The sequence below is a fragment of the Thermobia domestica genome, chromosome 1 (assembly GCF_964235325.1).
Source record: "Thermobia domestica chromosome 1, izTheDome1.hap1.1, whole genome shotgun sequence".
NCBI lineage: Eukaryota > Metazoa > Arthropoda > Insecta > Zygentoma > Lepismatidae > Thermobia > Thermobia domestica.
In genome coordinates, this window is record NC_137454.1 from 311,513,488 (window position 1) to 311,539,749 (window position 26,262).

The 26,262-nt window shown below is 31.0% G+C and overlaps 1 protein-coding gene across 1 annotated transcript in view; it reads right to left on the minus strand.

Annotated features, from left to right (window-relative positions):
• Window positions 1-26,262, minus strand: part of LOC145662249 (calcium-activated chloride channel regulator 2-like) — a 148,760-nt gene that overhangs the window by 7,756 nt on the left and 114,742 nt on the right. The window contains exons 2-10 of the mRNA XM_081727631.1: window positions 11,253-11,547; window positions 10,448-10,598; window positions 8,826-8,928; window positions 8,060-8,178; window positions 6,348-6,456; window positions 4,411-4,659; window positions 3,343-3,669; window positions 1,921-2,148; window positions 223-399 (exon numbers count right to left, since the gene is read on the minus strand). Coding sequence (XP_081583757.1) covers window positions 223-399; window positions 1,921-2,148; window positions 3,343-3,669; window positions 4,411-4,659; window positions 6,348-6,456; window positions 8,060-8,178; window positions 8,826-8,928; window positions 10,448-10,598; window positions 11,253-11,547 — 1,758 coding nt within the window. The remainder of the gene's footprint in view (window positions 1-222; window positions 400-1,920; window positions 2,149-3,342; window positions 3,670-4,410; window positions 4,660-6,347; window positions 6,457-8,059; window positions 8,179-8,825; window positions 8,929-10,447; window positions 10,599-11,252; window positions 11,548-26,262) is intronic.

Consider the following 26,262-nt stretch of genomic DNA (forward strand, 5'->3'; position numbering starts at 1 on the left):
TTTATTACATTAAATCAATAAATTCAAACTATTTTTCAATTTATTTTTAAATAATTAATAGCACTTACTATATAACGTGTAATAAAGTCAGTACTATTTTTGTCGAAAAATCAATTTTCAACAAATACCCTGCTCTTACAAGAATAAACCAATAAATATGTACGATAATATTATTTTGGAATGTATATGTAACAAAATAGCTAAATAATACAGTAATCTTACCTCTACATAAAGAATTAAAGGCTTAGAGTTGTTGTTCATACGTAAAGATGGATTATTCGTCCATACACGAGCTTGAACAATATCAGAGGACCGTGTCTTTGGTGTGGCTGTTACGAGGACATAATGAGGCTGAGGGTTGCCTAAAAATCTGTCAATTACATATGTCCATGTTCCAGTCTGAAAGAAAATGAAAAATTACATAGTATACTATATAGCATTTAAACTGGTTAGTAAAAGTAGCAAAATTCATATTACTTGTGGGTACTACTGTAGCACAATTTCCTGGACACTTTCAACGAAAGATTTGTTTACATCTGTATCCAATGCTGGAGTTTAAGAGAAGGTTTTAGAATTTTCAATTGTCTACCTAGTTATATATATATATCGAATAAATAAGCAAAAAACAAATATTATAGATAGCAATGCAATATAACGTTCGTTGAAAAAGTTGTCTATGAAGTTAACTAAACTAGGCTTGGATTTATATAAGAGTGATTTCAGTCAAGCGCACTAGTCAGAACGCTGAGGAAAGTACAAAGTCAGTCTAGCATTCAATACTATCTGAATTCTGTATCATTCACAAGATTTCTGTATTGTAAGTCCAAAAGTAAAGCAAAAATTTTAGAATGTCTAATCTCTCTCACCTGCTTATGATTAGGATAAAAAGATCGGTTAAATTATTAAATCCACTTGCTAATCGTATAGGAATGGCGCGATTTTATTGTTTATTGTATTAACCATCACAGTACATTCTGTATATTCAAAACGCATGCGTATACTTCATAGCTTTAGAACCAAACGAGTCTACCGCATGTTTCATATCTGTACTAAGGAAATCAAGACCAACCTACGTGTCAAATTTGGTCAATATTGGATGATTTATCCTGACCATTTCATTCGTTTTCATTTTTTTTTTTTTTTTTTTTTTTTAATCAATTCAAGGACAAACACGCGTTTCCCTTTAAAGAACAGAAATCAGGAAAATTAACTTTAAAAATGCACATAAATATCCATAATTACTATAAAAGTAATGGAAATTTTAGCTTTACATGGAACAGAAATCATTAAGCGGTCTAATAGTTAAAGATGCACATTTCTACCACGATAGTTGATCGAGACATCAGCATCTTCTCTTGCCTTTTTAAGAAAGTTGGTTGTTAATGCTAGGAAGAAGACATTCTATGGGAACAAAATAAACCCTGTAATCGTTGTACTGCGACAATTTTAGAGCACTATACAGTAAATCGCCATCGAAAAGACAATTCAGTTACAATTGATACAAAATTCTTTCAAATTACAGATGTATGTATAAACGGAAAAGATATGGAAGATAATTCGTGCGTTGGTCGTGCAATAGACATTTATTGTCACAACGAAGTCGGGATCCAATAGCATGCAATCTCTTCTGTAGGGTACCTTGAAAAGAGATACCATCTCTCAACTTCCTACATATTTGCACGGACAGCATCCAATATTTACAAAACGAAAAAGAAAACTTAATCGTGCGTGATGTATAGAAAAGGTACCGTACAATTTTGAAATGTACCATACAATCTCTACAATTTTGTATACAGTACATGATTATAAATTCCATAACATTTTGAAAATATTTATATGCCATTCTTTTATATGTTCTAAATATATATTTAAAAAGTACAAAATAAATCATACAGTGCTAAATCACTGCTAAGTACTCACCTCATTCAGAGAAGCCTGAAGAGTAAGAATCTTAATCGGAACAAGTATATCCAATCTAGTATGATAAACTGTCTCGGAAGGGCTAACTAAAGTCATACTTCTTATCAAAGGATTGTCGGTGTTGTGAGTAAATACCATAAATTGACCTGGTTCACCCAAAGCTTCATCAAGGTAGAAACTTCCCCTTACACTATTCCGTCCATCATCTGTCAATTCTTTCTGGTGAACCTGTAAGAATGAATCAATGTCTAGTAAATTCAGAAATTTAATATTCAAGCTTCGGACGTGGTATTACATCTTCTAATAATTACAACATGAAGAATTCTATTAATATTGTTTTATTTTTCTCATAACCATCCTTTTTTTCGTAGTATTGTGAATGTCATTACTTTGGATATTTTCTCTGAATGTTAAATTCAGGTATTATTTTGCTTCAAATTATTTTTCAGTTAATGAACATTGTTGCAATGTTAGTAGGTATGCTTTTTCTTCAAAACCAATCTACTCTTCTCCAACTAGAATTAATTTAAATGAATAAAACTTTTTTAAAAAAAACCTATTTTACATTGAGAAAACATTAAATATATCAAACAATTGCACAAAACAAAAACTATATTGGTACTCAAAATTGTTTTCAGGTTTTATTGACGAAATATCTATGTAAGAAAAATACATTATTATTATTATTATTATTATTATTATTATTATTAAACATCAATAACAAAGGCAAATACTCTTCTCTTTAACAATTAAAAAATTCTATTGCAACCATGTGAACTTATTGAAGCTATAAATGCCCAGAACCGGATATTCGAAACGTAGATTCAGATTTCAAACGGATTCAAGATTCGACTTTGGATATGAGACCTAGACTTGGATACGAAGATTTGGCTCTGGTTCCGAGTTCCGGATTTCATTAAATTAAATATAACATAGCATTCAAATATAGTTCAGTATACTCTATGTACGTATTTGGTAAGGAAAAGCTAATAATTTACTGAGTAATGTGCACATGTGAATTCCTAATAATGATAGACCCAGTCGGAGATAACCAGGACCTCAACAGAAACCTGATATTCACGATCCGGATAACAGAACTCTGCCTGATCAGCAGATCTGGATCAGTTCGGGCATCCTTAATTGGCCATCATGTAAGCTCTCCTTCAATCCATTCCCACACTGAGAATCAACGACATATTCTTATGAAGCTTCACAATAGAATAAGGAAGATAAGTTTAAGAATTTCATATTTTTTTAAAAAAATAGTTGTTACATCACGAATGGGTTTCTTTTTGAAATATTAGTAATGGAAAAATCGAATCTTCAATCTAACAATTTATATATATCATTAAATATTAGTGTTTCCTAAATTTAAACAACTGAAATAAATCTTTGTTGATAAGCAGCAGAAAAAGAACTCACCACAATAGGAAGATCAGCCCTATTTCCTTGATAAAACTCGGTTTTAATGGTGAAAAACACATTAGTGAGACTGAAGTAAGTAGAAAGGAACGAGTTATCCCTATTGTAACGGCGTTCAGTGACTGTAAATGCGAGGCCTCCTGTCGCATGTGCCAACGAATCAAGCGGACTTTGTCGTATAACACTGGGATAATTTATGGAAACAATTTTGATATCGTGATCTCTGGCTCTCTTTACTGCTGCATCTAAATCGGAAGACCTGTCAGTCCCTGGGGCTACCATGATCACTACTGAACCAGCTGGTCGATTTGATTGTTCCTCTAACATCTGCAAAATATTACATAAAAATAATTATATACTGTTTACATTCAAATTTCGTTTGGCGATAAAAATTAACTTAATAATATGTGAAAATAAAAAGTGAAAAAAAAAATCATCATAATTCTAGGTAAAGTATTCTATTACATTTGAAGAATTTTCAAATTGAGCAAAAATTTGAGTTTCGGACAATTTTGACGTTAGAAATTGAGCTTTCAGATTTATGGCTTATGAAAAACAATCACAAATAATTGTTACTTTATAGCATTTTGTGGGTACTCTCTATCTTAGTTTTAATTTTTTATACTTTTCATTGTGTCTTAAGTCATCTACTAAAATGCGAAGGAACAGTTGAAAGCGTAGTGAAGACAATGTATATTCGTATAATGAATTACTTACCAGAAAATATATAAAAATCACATACACATTGAAAAATAGGGATGTCTTCTAACATGACGCTAACCTGTACGTTTCACAGCTCTGTTCTCTAATTCTCTTATCTATTCCCCCTATCCTTCCCTTCACTTTTGGATGAAGCAATTATCGAAAATACTCCTAATGTACTTTTCTAGCGCACGCAATCACCTATTAAAATCTATGTTACTTATTAAAATGTGTTATTGATGAAAAGAAAAGAACAGAATATAATTTGTTATTGTCCACCAAATTCGTTTCATATTTTACAGATAGACTTACACTGTTTAAAAAAAAATAAGTAAAATGTTAGGTTTCATTTTCTTTCTTACTTACATTTATGGCTTCAGAGAGTCCACAATGCAGACAAGGTGCTGCTTTCTCTAATATATTATTTCTCGAATCACCAGGGTTGTATGGTATGCTAGAAGCAATTGCGTCCCGTGTGGATTCAGTAAGTCTTGTGAGGGATCTCAGGCGAACTGCACTGGTTTCATTAGCCACGATAATACCAACTTCTGTGTTGTCTGGTAAATCATACACCACGAACTTACGAATTGCTATTCTTAAGAAACTCCACGATTCCTGGAAAACAAATATTTATTGTTATTGAACATAATTATGTATACGTGATTTAAACGAAAAAAGAAAAAAACTTATAACTTCTTTAAAGAATTAGTTCTTTTTCAATTCTTTCGAATTTTAACGTGAAAGAAGCAAATTCCAATTGGACGACCAGATAAGAAAATTATATAAGTAACATATACAATATTATCTTATTCTTTTAAGTTGAACTGCGTAGTTTTCATTGATTAATATCTCGTACACATGTGTTATTTCCTAATAATACGTTTCACTAAGTGACTTGTTCATTGCTTAAAAAGGAATGAATTCTTTCAATTTTTAACATTTTAACTAATTTTGTTACGCTTCATATATTTAATTCTTCAAAATTTCAGTATCCCACGTCTTAACTACATACTATATCTAACCAATTTTTATCATAACAAACTTTTAGATTCATTTTTTATATCTACTTCGTTTCATAAATAGAACAAAGCATTTCACTCTAGCCTCCCCATATTGAATCGAATTTCAAGAAATGTGATCTCACTAGAATCTGTTGTAATGTATATTTAGAACTTAAATTTCTTTTCACGAAGTAAAATATCAATGATATATATATATATATATATATATATATATATATATATATATATATACTTAGTAAATCATAGTAAAATGGAACATTTAGGAACACCTGTAATGTAATTTTAGTATCGAATTTTCAGGTTTCCACTGCAACGTTTTAACAAATCAGATTCGATAAAGGGGCGCAAAGAGTGCATTGTTAATTGAAAAGAAAGAAATAAAAACTTACTAATTTAATTTTTTTAAAATTACTTCTGTTCGTTATTTAATATCATCAGCATGCATTTAAACAGCGTATATTATAAACTTTTGCTCTGTTCCTTCTCATATTACAAACTAACTTTCCCAATAACTGATTTGGTAGTAGGCTTAGTGAACAAGTGAATATTGAAGTTGTTAAATAAGTTATTTTATAGTTTCAAAATTATTTTCCAGGTAATAAATGATTGAATTAAGAAGTCTATATATAACGAATTGAATAGATCAACTTTTGAAATCTTCTTAAAGATCAATTTGTTAGAAATTCTAAAATTATATTGATAGTATGATGGGTAATTTCCTATCAAATATCATACAACAGCATTTCTCAAACTGTAGTCCGAGGACTACAAGTGGTTCTCGAAAAATATACAATTTTGGTCCTCTTCGATTAAACATTAGTCCATAAATAAATAAATAAATAAAATTCAAGGGATTTGTGTCTGACACACTATAGTTATAAATTTCAAAAGGTACAAATTACATATATTCTGCATATTCCAATATCTTACAAATGTATCATTATAAAATATTCTTGATAGCATTCAATTATTTTAAAATACTCTTCATTCATTATGGCCATTATTTTAATATTGGTTACTATTAAAATAGTATTTTCTTCTATTAATTCCATTACCCTATAAAATTAATAGAATTGAAATTAATGCTATTTAAATAATGTAAACACACATGCTCAAAACCCTTAACAAAAGCAATAAATTGTTTCAGAATGAGACAAGAGCAAAGGGGTTCGTAGAACATTTTGATTAATTCAGTAAAAGTAGTCCCCACTTGAAAAATGTTTGAGAAACACTGTCATAGAATATATGAAGAAAGACATGAAGAATGAAAATAGTTCTTACTCTTATTAACATATCTCTCGTATCTTCAATTAGCAGAACATATCTCGTTAGCATTTCTCGTTTGTAAGTTATTAATGGACTTGTATCCATTCCCTCATCGTTAAATATGCTGGAAAGAAAGGAAATATAACAATTTTAAATAAAAATGAAATTATTTAACAACATGAACGAAGACATTGAAATTTGATTTTGTTCATTTATTTGAAAAGAAAGCATTCTAAGTTATTACTAATATTTTATGGTGCTTCTACCAAAGTTTGATCCCAACAACTGCATGATAAGATAAACTATGGCCAACTTTAATTTGAATTTTACTTAAAATTAGATTATGATCACATAAGCAGAAGTTACATAGAGCCAAGAGCAATATGAGCTTGCCGCTAATGAATTAAATTAAATCTAGTCATTCTAGTGAGTTATCTTTCAACTACTAATTTAAATCAATTTTGAATCTGACTATTTTACAAAATATTGATCTCTTTTGTTCTTTAATTTAAAAATTAATTTGAGAACTACAAATCTACGTTGTAAAAGAAATTAGAGAACTGAAGAAGAACTTTATTTCATCTTTATACCCATTTCATTCCAATTAAAATCATAAAATAATGGTTTTTCATGGCAATTGTGTACTGTCATAACAATTTATCTTTCAAAGAAATGAAACAAGACGGTATATTTTCCCTACAACTACAAAGAAAAAAAGTACTATCGTACTTGTTCTGATGTTGATATATATTTACTTCTACAGATAAAAATGTACACGATAAATGCATTTTATACTCTTCATAACATTCTTTACGACTGTTCATTGGTTTATTTTCCCAAACACAAGGGATTAATGGGAGCGAATATAAAATAATTGATATATTAACATATATAACAACTTGGGCCTCAATTTTGGTTCCACGAGAGGCCCCAAATGTTCGATCGCGGATATTATTTGCACCTAACAAAATATTGTGACCATAGACGCAAATTTGTGAAAATAAATTTTAAAAATCCACCAAAAAATCTGCCCAAAAGCATAGTCACTTAATTTTTTTGCGTGTGTACTTTTGTCAGCAATGCGGCAAATCTTTCGTACAACAGGACATAAATTTGCATTCATTAAAAAAAAAAAAAAAAATCTCGTTCAGTTTACTTTCGGTCATTTTGGACATCTTTCATCTTTAAGATCTCTATCTAAATCCTCTTTCAGAGGTTAAAATATTCATGTCCGGGTATTGTAAATAAGTCTTATAATGTTCAACTTTTCCATGTTCTTAAATGAACGGTACAAACTTTACGTCTCTTTTCCTCACAACTTTGGCAATGGACTTGATTCTCTTGTGCTCTGAAAGCCCCATATTTTCAACGAAGTATTTGATAACTGGTGTAACAGATAGCTTATTCTGCACCAGTAATTCATATGACCGCCATTTGTCTTTGTACACTAACAGGCTTTGAAACCATTCTGCAGTTAAAAAAGTTCCACACCCATATACAGTTAACTGATTTGGCGACCTTACAGATTTTTTGTCAATTTTAGGTGGATTTAAGTCGGTTTTTCAGACCTAGTTACATTATGAAAATAACGAACATTTGAAAAATAGTGCTAATATTGCTTTTTTTTCAAACTACTCTAATTTCGGAAGAGACATGTTTAAGAATAGAATATTATTGATTAAACCTATATACTTCATCATAAAATACAAAGAAACAAGTAACCATACCTGTTTTCGAAATCTTCATGTTGTCGAATTATTTCCATGGTACTTTTCCTGTTACATATAATATTTTGTTTTGTAGGAGCATATCTATTGTGAGTATCTTGATCACAGAATTTTGTTACCTATATAATAGACATAAAGAAAGATTAATCATAGAACATAACAACAAGAACTATTCAAAATTATGGATAGTTCAGATACTTAATAAAGTAATACTCAGATAATATAATGAAAGATTTTTTTAAAGTACTTTTTAGACTCCTGATACTATGCAAATCTGTTAGCTTTATATAAAATTAAATTATGACATTTTATTTACTTTAATGTAAGACGAGATGTTGAGAAATGTATTTGCATCTATTTGAAATGGAAATACTTTGTACTACAAAGAAAATAAGCATCGTGACATATCTCTTGATTAGTATCTATAGAGTTTAAAAAATATTTTTGGAATTATTTAAAGATGATACAATCTTATTCTAACTTCTGTGTAAAATTATTACTTCTAATTAACTACATCTTTGCTAAAGCAATACAGAAAGGAAAAAGTATAAAATAGCAAAACTACAATTATTCTTCATTAAAACAATATACAACTATCAACAATCTGTAAGTATCATTAAATACAGGGTTATTCAAAAAGAAAGAACATGTTTGAAATCTGTTCTTTCTTTTTGAATAACCCTGTAGTTAACATTCCGTAAATGATTGAATTTGCCATGAATTGTTTTTACTTTGAATAAAAACTTTATCAAGTAGCTATACTTACCGCTGGCATAAACTGAGCAAACATAATTGACGAAGTTGCATCTGGATGAATAGCATTTGATATATTTCTGAAGTAATCATTGTTCGTTAAATTTTCACAGAATCTGAAATTATACGCACACAAAAAATGCAGTTTTTTAATATTTTGAATCAATATTTTACTAAATTAATAAACAGCCTTTGTTCAACTCCAGCTTAAAAATAAAGAAAAAATTCTATTTGCAACAGATACCTTTAAAGGACAAGTTTAAATTGCTTCACCACGTAACCTTATGTACATCAACTTCACCAGAATACTTTCATTTTTAACAATTTTGATAGTTCTATTGCAGAAGTGTTAAATCTGGAGCTTATTTCAGCTTAAACGTGGCACAAATGATGGAATTATAACAAAATGGCACTTCGAAAGATTTCAATCGCCTTAACTTATGTTATTACTTATATTACTTTATTAGTTTTATTTCAACGTATGGCAAAATTTACTAAATCAAGAACGAAGTTAATGTAGATTCAAGAAGAGTGAATACAAAAGAAGTAACTAAATATATTCTTTCAGTGACTAACACTTATTAACATATAGTTTAGAAAGGACTTAATTATATACTTTTATAATGGTATGATTTTATATTTCCATTGCAGATATTAAAAATTTGCGTACAAATATATTGAATTATTATTATACAAAATAGTGCAGAAATTTGAAATAAAAATTTGACTGGTACCAACATAAATGTTCCGTTTCTGATAGATTTTTTTTAACTAAAACAAATACTATGTGTAAAATTCATAAACTTATATTTTAATTACAATAGTATTACAAGAAATTAAAATGCAACATACAATTTCATCTTTTTATCGATTTTGACACTTCTAAATCGTTACAATTAGTACTAGACAAGATATATATTTGGTTTGTTTTATTGCAAAGAAAAACCAGAAAGGATAATTTTATTAAAATTTCTTATACAATTTGAATGAGAAGAACAACTTTACAACCAGTGGCGGATCTAACCCCCCAATTTTTGAATGACAAAAATAATTTAATGTATTATTTATATATTTTTGAAAGTTTATTGTAATCTCATGATATACCTGTCATAGTCTGGGTTCTGGCTGCCTCCGCCCCCAGTTTTAAGCTTCTAGATCCGCCTCTGTATACAACAAATGGTTCTAATACAATAATTTATCATACATTGCACTACACTCTCAGTACCTGTCGCGCCTTTGATGCACAGGGTCCTGGGTTCGATTGCCGGAAGGAGCCTTGAAAAATTTGAACGCATTGTGGTGGTTCGGATTCCACTTTAAAGTAATATCCACGTCTTATATTATATATGCACTGTATAGCCTCGGTGCTGAACGGGACGTTAAATTTTAATTGAACGAATAATTCTCCTAGCCTGCGACCGTTTAATTAGATTAGTTTGTTGGAATTAAAAGAAAGCGTTTCGAAAATGTGTAGAAATTCTATACAAATACGCAGATAGAATTGTATGTAGATACGCAGATGGTACGTTATTCATATTAATTAATAATATCAAAACACAAGGCGCCTTTTATGGGATAAATGGTAAGTTATTTCAATGTTTTTGCTAAGCTCTTAATAATTTAACTTTAACTTACCCAGAAGTATCCATTGGTATATTTGTGCAGCTGGTCAAATGGGAAGTCCTATGATCATGATAGCATTGAGGATAAATTGGATCATCTGCATATCCAAATTCATCAAAGACTCCATACCTATATTTTGCCCATTCGTGTACAAATGCTTTTCCTGAAATTACAAAAAGAAAAAAAAAATCATTCATATTAATAAAAGTGTCGTTTTCTTCGGCGGGTAGAAAATAATATAACAGATCTCAATTTCTGAGAAAACTATTTTTCCATTTTCATTATTTTACCTTTATTAACTACCAGTTTGTGTACAAGGAAAAATAACCTGATTTTTGTGTATTTCTTACTAATCTTCATTCTAGACGATAAAAGGGTTACTTTTTTCTGTTTAAGATTCACATTTGAAAGAGATTCTACATTGGGCATAGTTACAGAAAAGATTCCCATGTCATTTCTTGCTTCAAGATATTGAACAAGGGAAAAAAAAAAACTTACAAAAGGAAAATCAAACCTTGTGATTCCAATTTCCGAACCACAAGAATTAAAAAGAATTCCCCGCAAGCATGGTCGTTCTGAATTAATATAGCTACCAGTCTTACTTAAATGGAACGAACCCCCAAGAAAATAATCTGTATTTCAAATGTGTTTTCTCCTAACCTAGTGTCCTTTCCCAAACGAATCATCGCAAGTCAGATGATGATAATTTGGTTAAATATGCAAATTGTATATCTCAGAAACATAAAGAGAAGTTTGAATTACATACATTTACATCGTAGAAATATATGCGTTTTAGAGATTTGTCTACTTGACTTACCAAGGTCACCAAATTTGTCTTGAAGGTCTGTATTTAAGAATAATTTATAGCTCAAAGAAATAAAATCTCCTGGTTCGCCACAGCCCTGGCTCTGCTGTGTCCACGGAGCGTCGCCGAATACGGGATGTGTGGTTTCCAGTTTGATGTCAGCCTGTGGAGCTGTCTCGCCGCTTGAACTATGAGTTACTCTTGAGCAGTCAGGCCAAGTGTCCGGGAGCAATACTGTAATAGACCGGAAGTACGCTCTTCCTTCCAAAGCTGAGTGTAGGAACGATGAAGCTCCGCGCAAAGTTACCTGAAAAAAACAAACCAAAAAACAAGAAAATTAGTCACGATTCATTGAATACTTTTTTTTTTTTTTTTTTTTTTTTAAGTTAGACATACCAAACTGTTGTCTACAAGTTTGTAAAGGTAAACGTGGTAATGTTCCGGAAAGCGATTTTTTGCTCCTATGTTAAACTTAAAAGGTACAAGAGAGAAGTACAAGAATACGATTTCCAGTTGCTACAAAATTGCCGATCTGTATAAATGCAAAATCGCAGTATAGAACAATATTTTTTAGGGTGCTTCTTATGTTGCGTTAACTGTAATGATCGTTTATTATATTATTATTTTTTTTATTAACGTTTAATCTTAACTTTTTTTAGTTTACTTTTTTCTTTCAGAATGGTGAGATGGCAGAGTTACCACTGCTATAACCAACTACTTAAGAAATTTTGATGATGCTATCAGTCTTGAATATATTTTTCAAAAAGAAAAAAAAGAACAATAAAATAACCACACACACACACACACACACACACACACAAAAAAAAAAAAAAGTTCTGTACACCGGACCCCAGAGTAAGGATTCGATGTACTTTATTACACAGAATCCAAGTTTCGAAACCCCAGGACGACTGACCGTCTCAATTTTGTTTTATGGGCGAAAACCGTATGTGCTGTCTTCCGTACCAAAATTCCCTGAAGTTCTTTATAAAAAAAAAAAAAAAAAAAAAAAAAAAAGTTGATCGTCTTGGGGTTTCGAAATTTGGATTCTGTGTACCAAAATATATCGAATATCTGGTGCACAGAACTTTTATTGTGTGTGTATGTGTGTATGTAGCTGTGTAATTAATGCTTCTAAATATTGTTATGGTTTTCATTGGTTTTGGGTTTTTGAAGTGTTTTACGGGGAAGAAAAGCGAATGTAGTAATTTACATTTACATAAAATAACCTTTAAATAATCAGGTTACAATTTATTCAGTATTGTCATCAATGAGAATGATTAGAATTAATTGAAATTTACAGAAAATAAACAAAAAAAGAAGAAGAAGAACGCCAAATCTTTTTAGTATAGTTCTTTTGTCAAACTGTTCAAAATATTGAGGATAACATTCAGTAGTTGACAGACTAATGCTATATTAAAGTTTGAATGATCCCCACTTTCGGTTCGAATAATTAATCGAGAAAATAAACGCAATTGTTCAAATATTATTTAAGTAGCAAAAATTTGAATAATGAAAGGAAAATTCATAACGCCAAACGGAAATTTTATAGCAAACACACCGTATTGCCTTTAAGATTCTACATATATGAAAGAGAGTTTATATTTAGATTCAAGTTTCGCGGACCAACAGTAACAAAAGAGATTGTAATCACGCAATATAGATACTACGCACTCATCCTCATGTCACTCCATGATAAAGCGCCCCCTTTTTTTCTTTTATCAGTTTATTTCCATATATCCCCCCCAGTTATTTGCGTGCACCATTGTTCGTGATTTGAGCCTAAGGATTATCCTCTCGTGCTCTGCTCTTTATTTTCAGTGATAATTGCCACGAGGGGATCAGTTAAGTCCGTTTCTCCTGACAGCCATAATGCTTTTTTAAATGGCTCAGATCTTCACTTAAGATAATAAAAACACAAAAACCATTCGGTGATTCAGTCAGTTTTGCCCAGTTTTTATAGAACGCGATAAAAATCAAAGAATACAAAGCTTTCATAAGCAGGAAAAAATCGTGAGAAAATTGCAGATTTTTGGTGCTATATCCAACAGCTAACTCACTGATACGAACTATATTTATGTAGTTTAAACATATATATATATATATACAAGTATATATTATATGAGAAAAATGCAGTTGTACTAGTGTAGGTAGCATGTCTGTAATGTGGAATAGCTACAAGGCTAGCTATATACTGACTACGAACAAAGTTTTCATTGTTGCCTGTATGTTCATCGAAATAAAACTTCCTTTATTTTAAGATTACTGATTCATTCTTTTGATTTCACCGCCAGATCGCATTAATTTGCATAACATGCGAAACAATGAAGGATGATATTCATTCAGATTCCGTTTTTAAAACGATAAACTGGCAATTCAGTAGCGTATTACACCTGTGGCTCAGTGGTATAGCGTTTACGTCTGGTGCATGAGGTCCTGGGTTCGACCCCAACTCGCGTCAAGTGAACTTTGTGATGAACAAACATCGTGGGTTTTCTCAGGGTTCTCCCGTTTCCTCTCACTTTCGTTATTCCACCACTTCATTCATTTTTCATCATCACCGTCTCTATTAGCCTAGCTGGCATACGCGTGGGACGTAAAACTTAAAAGATTTCATTTCATTTTTTCAGTATTGCAGAATTCTGATATTACCAGGAATTTCCAACACGCCCTAAGAGAATTGTATAGTTTAGCCCAAAGTTAGTTCATTGTTAGAAACTCCACTCAACGTAAAACAGACGAATTAGTTATAACGTGTGAATATTGATAAGTTGAAAAAATCTGAAACTTCATGTTTATGGCGAATAAGGCCTATTAAGAAATTTACGTTATACAAATAGAGCAATATTAAAAATTTTTAACATTAATATGTTCTGCAAACACTAGTCAAGAATCTATTTAAATATCTATATGTTGATACAAACATGAATTCCGGAGATTACTTAAGCATACTAATATTTTGTTTTAAAGATACACCAGTATATTTTATTTTTCGTCCAACTATCTTACTAAATAAATTATTAATATTTATTTCGTTTCCCTTGTAAACGGTTTTAAAAACAAAAACTAGAACAAACTGGTAAATGTTTACTATCTTCATGGATAAAATAACTGCCTTAATTCACTTCATATAATGTTAATACTTAAGTTGTAATGAAACATCTCAAATATCAAGAGAAATTTTAGTTATTATTTAAGTGTGGTCTATTGTGTAGATATTAGAAATTGGAAATACCGTATTCTGTCAAACGTAGGGCTAAAGTTTCGTGTAATAGTTTTTTGATGAAGTGTTACATCCTTTCTCAGATTTGAACACTATAGATTAATATGAATATCCAATATAATAATATAAAGGAAAATCTATTATGATTACTAGAATTATTACGTTGCAAAAATTACTTGAAAATACGCAAAGTTTTGCATATTAGTTATTATAATGAAGTCAAATTTAATATTTCTAGAGTTGAAAATATTTGACTTCAGTAACAGGTTGTAAATTGCAGTACATAGAAAACAATCAGAAATCTCCATTTCATTAACTATGATGCCAGAATGGCTTGAGTTGATTTTGATAACTCGAAAAAAAACATACATAAAGCTTAGAAATTGATACTCTATGGTTCAAGGCAGTGGCGTATTTAGGGGTCTATCTGCCTCAAGTCCCCCCCCCCCCCGAAATAAATTTGTTATATGCACAATTTCATTAAAATTTGTCGGCACCGAAAAGGAAAAATATATGTGTTTATTCACGTGTTGTGCATAGTTCCCCGAAACAAAATCCTAAATACAAAACTCGTTCAAGATATTATGACAGATCACAATGCCAAATTTAGTCACTCGTACATTATTACTTTATCTCTTATAATCTAAGGTGTTAATGATGTTTTCTAGAGTAGGAAATATAGCGTTTATTATTTAAATAGGCCATTTACAACGAAACACCAAGCACTATAAAGTGTTGAAAAAAGGTATGAATCAGTGATCTAAGAATCAAGGCCAGGATAGAGCAATAACATGCTGATCACTTGCATATTATTAACTTGACTAATTAAGGACAATAAAAGAAAATTACTCTCTTATCTACTTCTTTTAGTAACATCCAAAGTAATATAGGAGTAATCAATTTCGACAAGAACATAATATGCTCATTCATCTCCAAATACAATTTAAAAAAGAAAAAAAAAACATAAAATACGTAATGACAATAATCAAATCTTACTAACACATATAATCAATGAAAAATTATATGCATGATATATATACATATATACATAGATAATTATACGGTAAATTCCAATGAATCATGCTGTAATTTTGTCCATATATATCGTGACTCGTCTCGTCTGGACGTCGCGTGGTCAGATTGGCTTATCGACTATCTTCGCCGGAAATCTTCCAAATTCTCGTTGCTCGAAAGTCACGCGAGGGGTATATGAAAACAGCAAAAGGAATCTGAAAATCTGTAACATGTAAAAGGAAAGCATAAACGTAAGGTGGATTTCTTTTACGAAAAAAAAATGCTTTTTGTTCTTGAGATCTAGTGTTTTTATTATTATTTATAGGCTGGTAAAATTAAGTCTTCATATTCCGCTTGTTACTTCAGCAATATCCACTTTGTTAACTAAACAAATCTGCATATACTTATTATTTTTTAACTTCAATTCAGGTTTTATATTTTCAGGTGCAGACCATGGTCCTAACTACCCATATCACTAAGTTATTAATAATTATTTTGTTGCATAGTGAAAGTAATGTAAAAATTAATGAAAATGGCCAGTGATTATAAACGATGATGCAAATATTCTTTAAGTTCTTCAGTTTGTTTTATTGTTTGCAAAAATGATGAATTAATAGTGAATTCATTAATACTTTGACGATCAATTTATTTGTTTCTAAGTTGAACGTCCTTTCTCAGCACCTTGACTACATTAGGCGTAGATATAATGCGGGATGTAACTAATAGATGTTCGTTTACTAGGCGAAATTTGGTCGTTGTTATAGAGACAGAGAAGATGGGAGAAATTACGAGTCTATCGACTTCGACAGGGTACAACACATTTATTTAATATTAAATGGATTATAGTTTCAACAGAACGATGGGAGTATAGTAATTTATAAGTCGGAGATGCAGTATCAATTATTTCGTTAGTACATTATACTTGATGAAAGATAGGAGTACCTCGTTTCGCATACTAAAGCGTTTAATGTTTACATCTTCGTGTATTTCTATACATTTTCTCTTGATATCTAAGAGCAAGCAAAACTCATAATTAAGGGTTCTTACATGTATTAGATGCAGAACAACTGTGAACTATATATTACGTATACACCCATATATTACATTAGCTTCTAAAAGACTATACAGCGTCTGCACGATTTCTTAGAACTCTTTATCCCCCCACTGTCTTTATATTGTTCACTCTTTCATGATGGTTCACTTGTATTTATCAGCCGTTTCTAGCCTAACGTAATAGCCCTACATTAATGGGTTAACTACCCGGCCATTTGTTTTTTAATTTGTAGTCCATTGATTGATATTGGTTGACCACCGGCGCCATCTTTGATTTTAGTCCGTTGATTAGTATGAGGAATTATTTATTTGTTTTCTTTGAAATGAACTTAAAAATTAATTGTTTAATTCTCCTGATCTCTTGTTTAATCTATTTAAATATGCTTTACTTTGTGAAAAAATTTAAATATTGCTGTATATGGACGGGTTGAAGTTAGAGTGGTGTGTAAGTCACAATTTTCTTTTGTTTTCCAGAATTAATGCAATACATATTGTAATAATTTTGGGTAGAAAATAGCTATTTCCTTTTATTACTATAACACCTCGTGCCATCTGTTGGCAGTTGAAAGAAACTCTAAGTCTATTTATTTATTTAAAAAAAAAAACACCATTATAACTTTAACACCATATATTTTTAATAGACTGCATTTAATGATAAAATTTAATTTAAGTAATATTAAATATATTTATAATGCAAATTCATTTCAGAAAAACAAGAGACATTTAACTACACTGAAAGAATAAATAATCAGTAAAATCACATCATTAATAGTATTCTAGTTCATTTCAAAGAAAACAGATGGCGTAGATATGCAACACTCTTAAACTAAAGATTTTATTTCAAAGGCTTTGCATATCATTACTTGCACAAATCCACATCACTGTTTGCTTGGATTGAATCAAGCAAGCACCAATTAGATTATATCGTTATGGCATAGCCTTCTACTCTTTCATCTTAATTAATTCAAATTTAATTAAATTTATTGTTTGTTATTCGTTTCTCTTAGGATGTTGATACATTATATTCATCTTATAAACCACTTATACTTATTTCCAACTTTCCCTTACAATTGTTTTCAAAACCAGCCTTTTTTTTATTAACTATACTGTGTTTTATGCACTCAATATTATTTTGTCCTTTCGGATATGACCACTATCAAAAGACGTTCATCCACTTTGTAATTTGGCTTCCCGATCCCACCTCTTCTGTTTCCAGAAAGTCATCGCTCTACACATCCGGTCTCCATGTTCCAAACTTACATATTATAAGGTTTCACACTAGCTCCTGTCTAAATCGATTGTGGTTTAACAGTTTAGTCTATTATCAGCAGTGACTTGGACTCAAATTACAAGCGTCTTCCGAATTCAAGGTTGCTGGTGCGGTTTCAAGACAATTTACCATCACCAGACTTTTTTTAAAAAGCTGTTCGTTTCTTTGTCCACTTCTGCGGAAATTAAAATAATAAAAGAACAAGTAAAACATAAGCGACTTGATAATACTAATAATACCAATAATAATAATAATAATAATAATAATAATAATAATAATAATAATAATAATAATAATAATAATAATAATAATAATAATAATAATAATAATAATAATAATAATAATAATAATAAATAATAATAATAATAATAATAATAATAATAATGCACAGCACAAATCGTAGTCAAAGAAAGCAAATTTATTTCTTACTTAAAATGTTTTTCATGAATGATACTTTCAAAACTTGTTTAATATTATTCTAACTTTTAAAAAAATCACTTTTGTGAATTAAAATTCATACTTTGCAACAAGATTTTTTATAGTTGAGTTTGAGATTTGGTTTTGCCTTCCAATGCCATACCAAAGTTATGAAGAACGAGGCCTACTATTAAGAGTCTTCATCCCGGCGAAATTAAAATACCGCTAATTTTACAGTATTTATGTGATATCTTCAAATAGATAAAAGATAATTGAAATATGGAACAAGAGCGCCCTAGACAATATTATTTTGCTTGAGGTACCGATATCACAAGTCACCTAGTGGCTTTCCGTTTTCAGCTGTTTAGAAACGCGAAAATAAATGCCGATTTTCAAAATGGCTCGAAATCGAAAGCAGATGAGTCGTGATAACGGTATCTCATGTAAAATAATATTGTCTAGGGTGCTCTTGTCCCACATTTCGATTATCTTTTATCTATTTGAAGATATCACATAATTAATGTAAAATTAGCGGTATTTTAATTTCGCCGGGATGAAGACTCTTAACGCGTGATCAAAAAATAAAGTGATTTCTAATTTTGGTTTAAAAAAAAACTTGAACAGTTGTTAAAAAAGGTTATTGAGTACTTATGTTACGACTTGATAATGTGCGTTACGAAGATTAAACCGCATATTGCTGCACTATAGTGAAATCACGCCATGCTCAGGTATCTCATTAGCTGTCAATTTTAATTTTATTTCAATATTCAGGTTTTGCTGCATTTACATTTTTCTAGTATTGCAATATGCAGTTGTCGTTAGTTTCATATCGTACCTCTTTCATTTAAATTGGTTTTTCAATAACTCTGCTCCTGCACTAAAAATACACCTACTTTTTGTTGTTCATAACAGTATGTACCTAAAAAAATGCCTTTCAGAACTAAATTCAAAATAATATTTAAAAATGTTTTCTGGTATTAGATTCAAATAATAATTATATTTTCCGCTTATCTTCGCGATCCCCGGGTTGAGAAACCCTGCGCTAGAGTGATATCTTGCTACATTTCGTAATAAAATCCTGACGTAAGAATTTGCATCATGGAGAAATAGAACCTGAGCCAAGTAGCGACGCGATAAGACACATCCATACATCTACATCCCACCCAGGTGTCTAGAATAAGCGGAATAGTTAATATTCCGCCTTGCGATCGGGAAATTCTAAAAATTCCGCGACTGGGCTTCCTGACTGAATTTTCTTCACGTTTTTTTCAGGTCCATCAAGCAAATGAATTCCGGGGTAGTACCTTTGTTATGTAACATCTCACTGATGTCCAAAAAGGCATTTCCATCATCATTATCTTCTCCTTCTTCATTTATTATTATTATTATTATTATTATTATTATTATTATTATTATTATTATTATTATTATTATTATTATTATTATTATTATTATTATTATTATTATTTCGTATCTTCGCCTAAGATTGACACCATCGTATACAACCATTAGAGATGGTAATTTTGATGACATAATATAATTACAAGTTAAATAAGTGTTCGAATAATAAATAAAATAACAATAAATTTCAACATCATTTTTTACTTCATAATAGTTATGTAATGAAAGAGTTAAAAAAAATATGTTTTTAGGTCATAACTACACTAAGTCAAAACAAATATAGTATGTATGAAAATAAGATGTAAAAACGAGATAGAATAGAAAGCATGCCTTAAGCTGACACTATTCTGTTATTGGCTATAATTTTCGTGTTCCATCTACGTACACTGAACAATGCAGATATGCTTATATGTACGCGTATAGTGTAGACAATGTTCATTGTACAAGTATGAAACATTCCAGTGACTCTCTGGCAGCGGAACTGACCAAAGCAGAATTGTGAACAATGGAAGTCGTCAACTGTGATACAGAATGAAAAAAACCAGGCATCTCTTTCAAAAGCGTTCCCATCAGGTAGCCTCCCTCTATTGTGTACGACCACTAAAAAGGTCTCTATTTCAAAATGCGATACGATTTTTCAATTACAGACTGCAGGCGTTGCCCACCTATGATGCCTGTATTCAATTTAGGAATATAATTATGCGCGTCTTATCTCATTGATGCAAAAACATCACTTTTTTGAGAAGGTCGAAGGCCCCGGCAACACATAGCAGCCGCATCATCCTCCTGTCAGCAAAATTATCTTGACAGCTCACCATGTTACGTCTTGCCCTGCGGTTTTGTTTTTTTCTCTTGTCGCGTTAGTTGCGCTGCCACTTATTAAATTAGAAACCTTTTGTGAAATTAAATAGATCATTGTTCTTTCCCTAAGAATTTTGTTTAGAAACTAAAATTCAATAATCGATCTTTCCGTTTAACAGCTTTTTATGAAGATACCCAAACGTAAAAATCGCTACATATAACGTAAAAGAAATTATTATAATTGTGTTATTTACCTTTCATGAAAGTTGTAATAAATTAAATAAGTACTATAAAAATAGAATGAGATATTGCTTTATCTATTATGCTATCATAAATGAACATCTTTCGCCTTCAAGCATGGAAGGAGAAAGAAATCAGAAAATGCCGATACAATGGTGTTGAGTACCTACACATCTTTTATTATTATTATTTCTTTCTACATGATTGATTTATATGAGCGAATTATTTTTTTTCTTTTCTTTGAAATGAACTGGAATTTTCATTGTGTCATTTTCACTGATTTCTTCTTCAAATCCAGTTAAATCAGCTTATTGCTTTCTCAAAATGAATACATACATACACATCATAAGCATATGAGTAAATGTTCTCATGTATACCCAAATTATATAAGTGGCACCAGGTTTGATCTCTTGCGAAGGAACACTCATGTCCAGAATGATTGTCGCATATCTATAACTGTTTTCTTGTAAGAATATAATTTGATAATGATTTTGCAGGGTACTTTTAATACTGACATTACGTATATAATCGCGAAATATATATTTGTGTTAAATTTCATAACAAAAGAATTATAAATACGAAAATTAGAATGAGTAAATCAAAATGTTGCTAAATAGATAAGAAAGATTTTATTTTCGTTTTGTTGTTCTTATTTACTGCTCTTTTGACTTGAAATTTGCCACATACATGTCTTTGCCGATTATACACATACTAACATTACAAGAAATACCGGGCGAATTCGTTATCAAATTATGTTCCTACAACAACATATTTATAGATATGCGACAATAATTTTGGACATGAGTGTACATATTTATGACGTTCGCAGGCATCATGAGGCAATTTGTAAGCTACTTCAATTAAGATATTTGTGCTGGACAGCGTCGTATTTGTGAGTTTTCTCTGGGTTCTCCCGTTTCCTCCCACATTCTCATTCCGTCAATTCTTTTATAATCATTCATTTTCACTAATCATTCGTCTTCTGCGTTACATTAAAGGCATTTATTTTTTTTAAAAAAAAATAATTATGAGCTGACCAACTCTAGCTAAATAAATAAATAAATAAATGAAATCTTTAACTTGTACGTCCCACCGACTAGGCTAATCGAGACGGTGATGATGAGGATAAATGAAATGGTAGAGTGAAGAAAATGGGAGGAACGGAAGAACCCGAGAAAACCCACGTGCATGGTGCTTGTCCGCCACAGAGCTTACTTGGAGCGAACGGGGATCGAACCAAGGACCTCATGCACCAATGGTGAACGCTCTTTCACTGAGCCACCGCCACCTTTCAATTCTAGTTGAAAACACTAGTAATAATAGCAATAGGAATGAATATGCTAAACTAAAAGATATCTGTCAGCTGTAGAGCTATATGCTGTCCACAAGTAAGGCGTCTTTGGTATTTTAGTAAGAGCAATGTAAACACTGAGATTTACAGCATGTAGGAACTAAACATTTGATAAAATATGTATAATTTATACAACACGCTTTAATCAAGGATATACTCTGAGAGTAAATGCGATTGTTAAGAGATTAGAACTGTTGGGAAAATTTAAATACATATATTGTTTTGTGGGTGTTATGAGGATATAGTGGATGTCTGAACCGTGGTAAGAGTACGTAAGCATAACGCAGATATCCTATCAAGTTTACTGTCATCATACTTCGACTAACAAATACTTTTTCTGACAATTATTACCTACATATTGAAAAAAAATACCGTAGTAAAAAAAAAATAATAATTGAGTCGAAACCTTCGTTATCTAAAACTGTGATCACGAATTCCTTTCTTAAGATTATAAATTAAGCATCATTGACCATAAATAAATACATAAAATAAAAAGGAAAAGTGACTGGTATATACCTTACGTGTATTTCCTATAAAAGAAGCATGCATACTAATTCTCTGAAGCTATTACAATATTTGTACTGCCAGTAAGAAAGACTCGGAGACTGGCAGTTATTTCAATAGAAATCCTAGACATTAAGGAAAATGCACACTATTTCGTAGCTGCATGAAGTACATTTAATATGAGGGACTTTTCCTCAAACTATATATAAAGTTTGAGTAAAAGTTTCTCATTTCAAATGTATCTCATTGAGCTACGAAATAGGATGCACTTTCCTTAATGCCTAGGATTTCTATTCTAGGAATAAAGAATTTTTTTTCAAACTAAATACAGTATAAAGTTTGAGGAAAAATTCCTCATTTCAAATGTATCTCATGGAACTACGAAATAGTATGCATTTTCCTTAATGCCTACGGTTCCCCACTTAATATTCAAACAGGGAAAAAACAAAAAGAAAGAAAATCGATTCCAAAAGTTGAAATCACGCAATATATGATTCATCACGCATCTTTCTTTTCGGAATGCTTGCGGCAGCTTCTCTTACAACAATCACACACATTTAGAAACAGAAGTAGTCAAGTAAGTTGTTTTCATTATAAACAGAAAACTAATTGTTAGTTTTCTAGCAGACAGACATACACACACAGAAACGAATACATAACTCCAAAAAGAAGAACAAAAGAATACAATTCGTACATATTCTTCTTTTAATATGCTTTGTAGTGTGTGTGTGTATGTTTGTGTGTGAAACTATAGACAGTCTATAATTATGAAAAATTTAACAGTCGAATTCTTTTCGTGTTTCAGTCTTTCCAGCTTTTGACTTTTCTCAAGCTTTTATTTTTAAAAATTCTCTTTTTTATATACCTTTTAATTACCACCTAAAATTCTTATGAAGTCTTTACTCAGTTTCCTCTAAACATTGTTGCTTTTATTTATTTTTTTAAAAAATACTGTAAAAACACTAAAGTAAGTGCTGAAGATTCTACCTTTTTTTTCCCCCGCTTCGTATACCTAAGGAAAGGTTTTACATGTACTGTAACTATAGGAACGTGCTAAAGTAATTTAATAAACAAAGGCAAGTTTAAAGAGCGAAAAATAGTATTAATTAATAGTAATTTCCTTCGTAATTTTCTATAATTTTAAGTAAAGAGTTAGAAAAAGAAATAAAAATAGGCTTTTTTAACTGCAGAAGAGTTTAGAAGATGCAACAGTACAAGGAAGATTTTTTTTTTCTTTGTTGCTTTGTGGTTGGTTATGACTAACGATACGCTCCTTAGTGGATAACGACAAAGGGCAGGCAGATCGTTGGTTTATCTATAAATTAGCTACTGTTTATTAATACAATACTTGTTTAATTTTTCTCTTCCAAATACAGAAAGCAAGTCGAGCCCTCCTCACTAATTTAGTGCCTGACGCGCATGCTTTTGCTGCACGTGGTCTCGATTTCGATTCTCTCTTTCTCGGTGAGAAAGCATTGAGGAAGCATTGTGGTAGTTCGGATTCTAGCTTAAACTGTAAAGTCTACGTCTCATATGGCCACAATGCTGAAAATGGTCGACAAACGAACAGACGGTCAACCTTTTTGCACAGTGCAATAATTGTAAAATTCTTATATTTTGTAAAATTTGTACGGTTTCTAATTACCATGATTTCTCTTGAAGACGTACTGGCCTAGTTCTGGCTTCGATTCCTGTAAATTAAAGAAGTTTCAGTGTTGATCAGCACCTTACATTCCAGCGCCTTACTTTTTCTCCTTGGTGAATAACATAAAGATAGATTAACAATATTTAAGTTTTGAAAAATAAGCTGTCTAGAGCAGTGTTTCCCAAAATGTTTTGACAAATGACACACTTTAGCCTATTGTATGCCTAGACATCACGACACACATTATTATTATTATTATTATTATTATTATTATTATTATTATTATTATTATTATTATTATTATTATTATTATTATTATTATTATTATTATTATTATAATCAGCATACTTAGAGTTTTATCAAGGACTGGGATTCAAGCACTCAAATCTCATATCCTTTCCGAATACGCATAAGCCCTAATATAATAAATGTTTATTTTCAATTGAATTAAAACACCGAAATTCTCTTGCGTACGCCACTGATAATAGTGTAAGACTATTGTAAGTTTCTATGAAGTAGTGACTCTATGTAGGTACAAGTAGTACTGGGCATTGCTGCTGGCGTTGACTGGTACAGTCTGTCTCAAAATTGATTCTAACTAATTGACTCATTAAATTCTAAAATCTCACGACACCCCTATGGGAAGGTATTATACTAATGAAAAATGTGAATTATTCATAGCGGTAGAAAAGCTTCTACCCCCACCTTACCCCTCAGAAAAACCTTAAATGATACTATTGGGGAAATTTCAACTTTTGAATCCAGACCTGGCTATCTTGAATGAGGTGCTTCCAGGGCTTTTACCTCAGTTTCAACAGTCAATGCTTGGATGATGTATCAATATATATACACTAGGCAACTTACGTTGATCTTCTTTCGATTTTTTTTTTAAATCGTTGATTTGTGTGAATTGACCTTGCAGATATCATTTGGAAGTTAGTTTCTTAATCAAAAATTACAAGAAGAATACTTTAAAGCACAAAAGAACTTTTTTTTTCATTTTAAACATTATTTTTCTGTAATATATATAAACACCTTAAGATAACAAGAGCTAAATAAATTAAGAAAGTTATTAATTTTTAAGTATTTATAACCTACCCCAAAAATGATGTAATTAATACAATACGAGAAGAAGGAAGAATACATCGTGGCAGTAGTTAAAATAATTTACTAGAATAACGATCAGGAAACCACATACATATCATACCAATTAGGCTGCTGGCTTCGTTCACAAAGTTGTCCTAATTTATTCAAAGAATGTCAGCAGCCTGGCTGGAGAACGCGCTGGAAGTAAAGTAGTTTCAATGATCTAACGAAAAGTTCAATTCGTGACCTCATCAACAAACGGGAAAAGTATTCATTCGTTCGTTTCGTGCGTGCTGGAATCGCCTCATGCGTTCATTACATTGAGAGTTGGTTGGCACCAGCCGAATGAGCAGTTGCGGTCACGTCTGCCCGACGACGGTCGATTCTTCGGCTGAAACAGTTCGTCTGCTTAGTTCCTGTTTCTGACGATGTTAGAGACTGGTACAGTATGGAATTATTCTAAAAAAGACTAGATCTATTTTTCAACAATGAAGAGACAACTGGTATTTCCACTTCTTCTGCAAAAGGAGTCTTTTTAAGTGAACATCACGTGCGTTTGATTGACTTCTCTAAAACTCGAGCGTAACACTGGAAGAATAATAATTGTCCAGTGTTACATCATAAGATGTGTTTACACATTATATTCTTTCGCTTCATTGACATTAAAAAGCAGTTAACCACCAGTATTTGCTAATAAGACAGTGTTCCTTTTGTAGTTGTTAAATAAAACAAACAAGATTTTAAAATAAAATATAATTTTTAAAAAAGGAAGACGAAACATTTCATAAGAAATAGCATAAGTTAGTTCTAAGTATTTCAATGCAAGCGATCCGAGTAATTGAAACTACTCACCAAAACCGACAAGCTTTTAGTACTTTTAGCTAAGTTTTGTTACGTTTTCAATTTCTCAGAATTCTACATAGTTGAAAGAACTATATTGACATTGTCATTGGATTTAATATTTTTCTTTTAGTGAGCCTCCTTTAGCATATTGAACATGACTACATCTGGCCATGC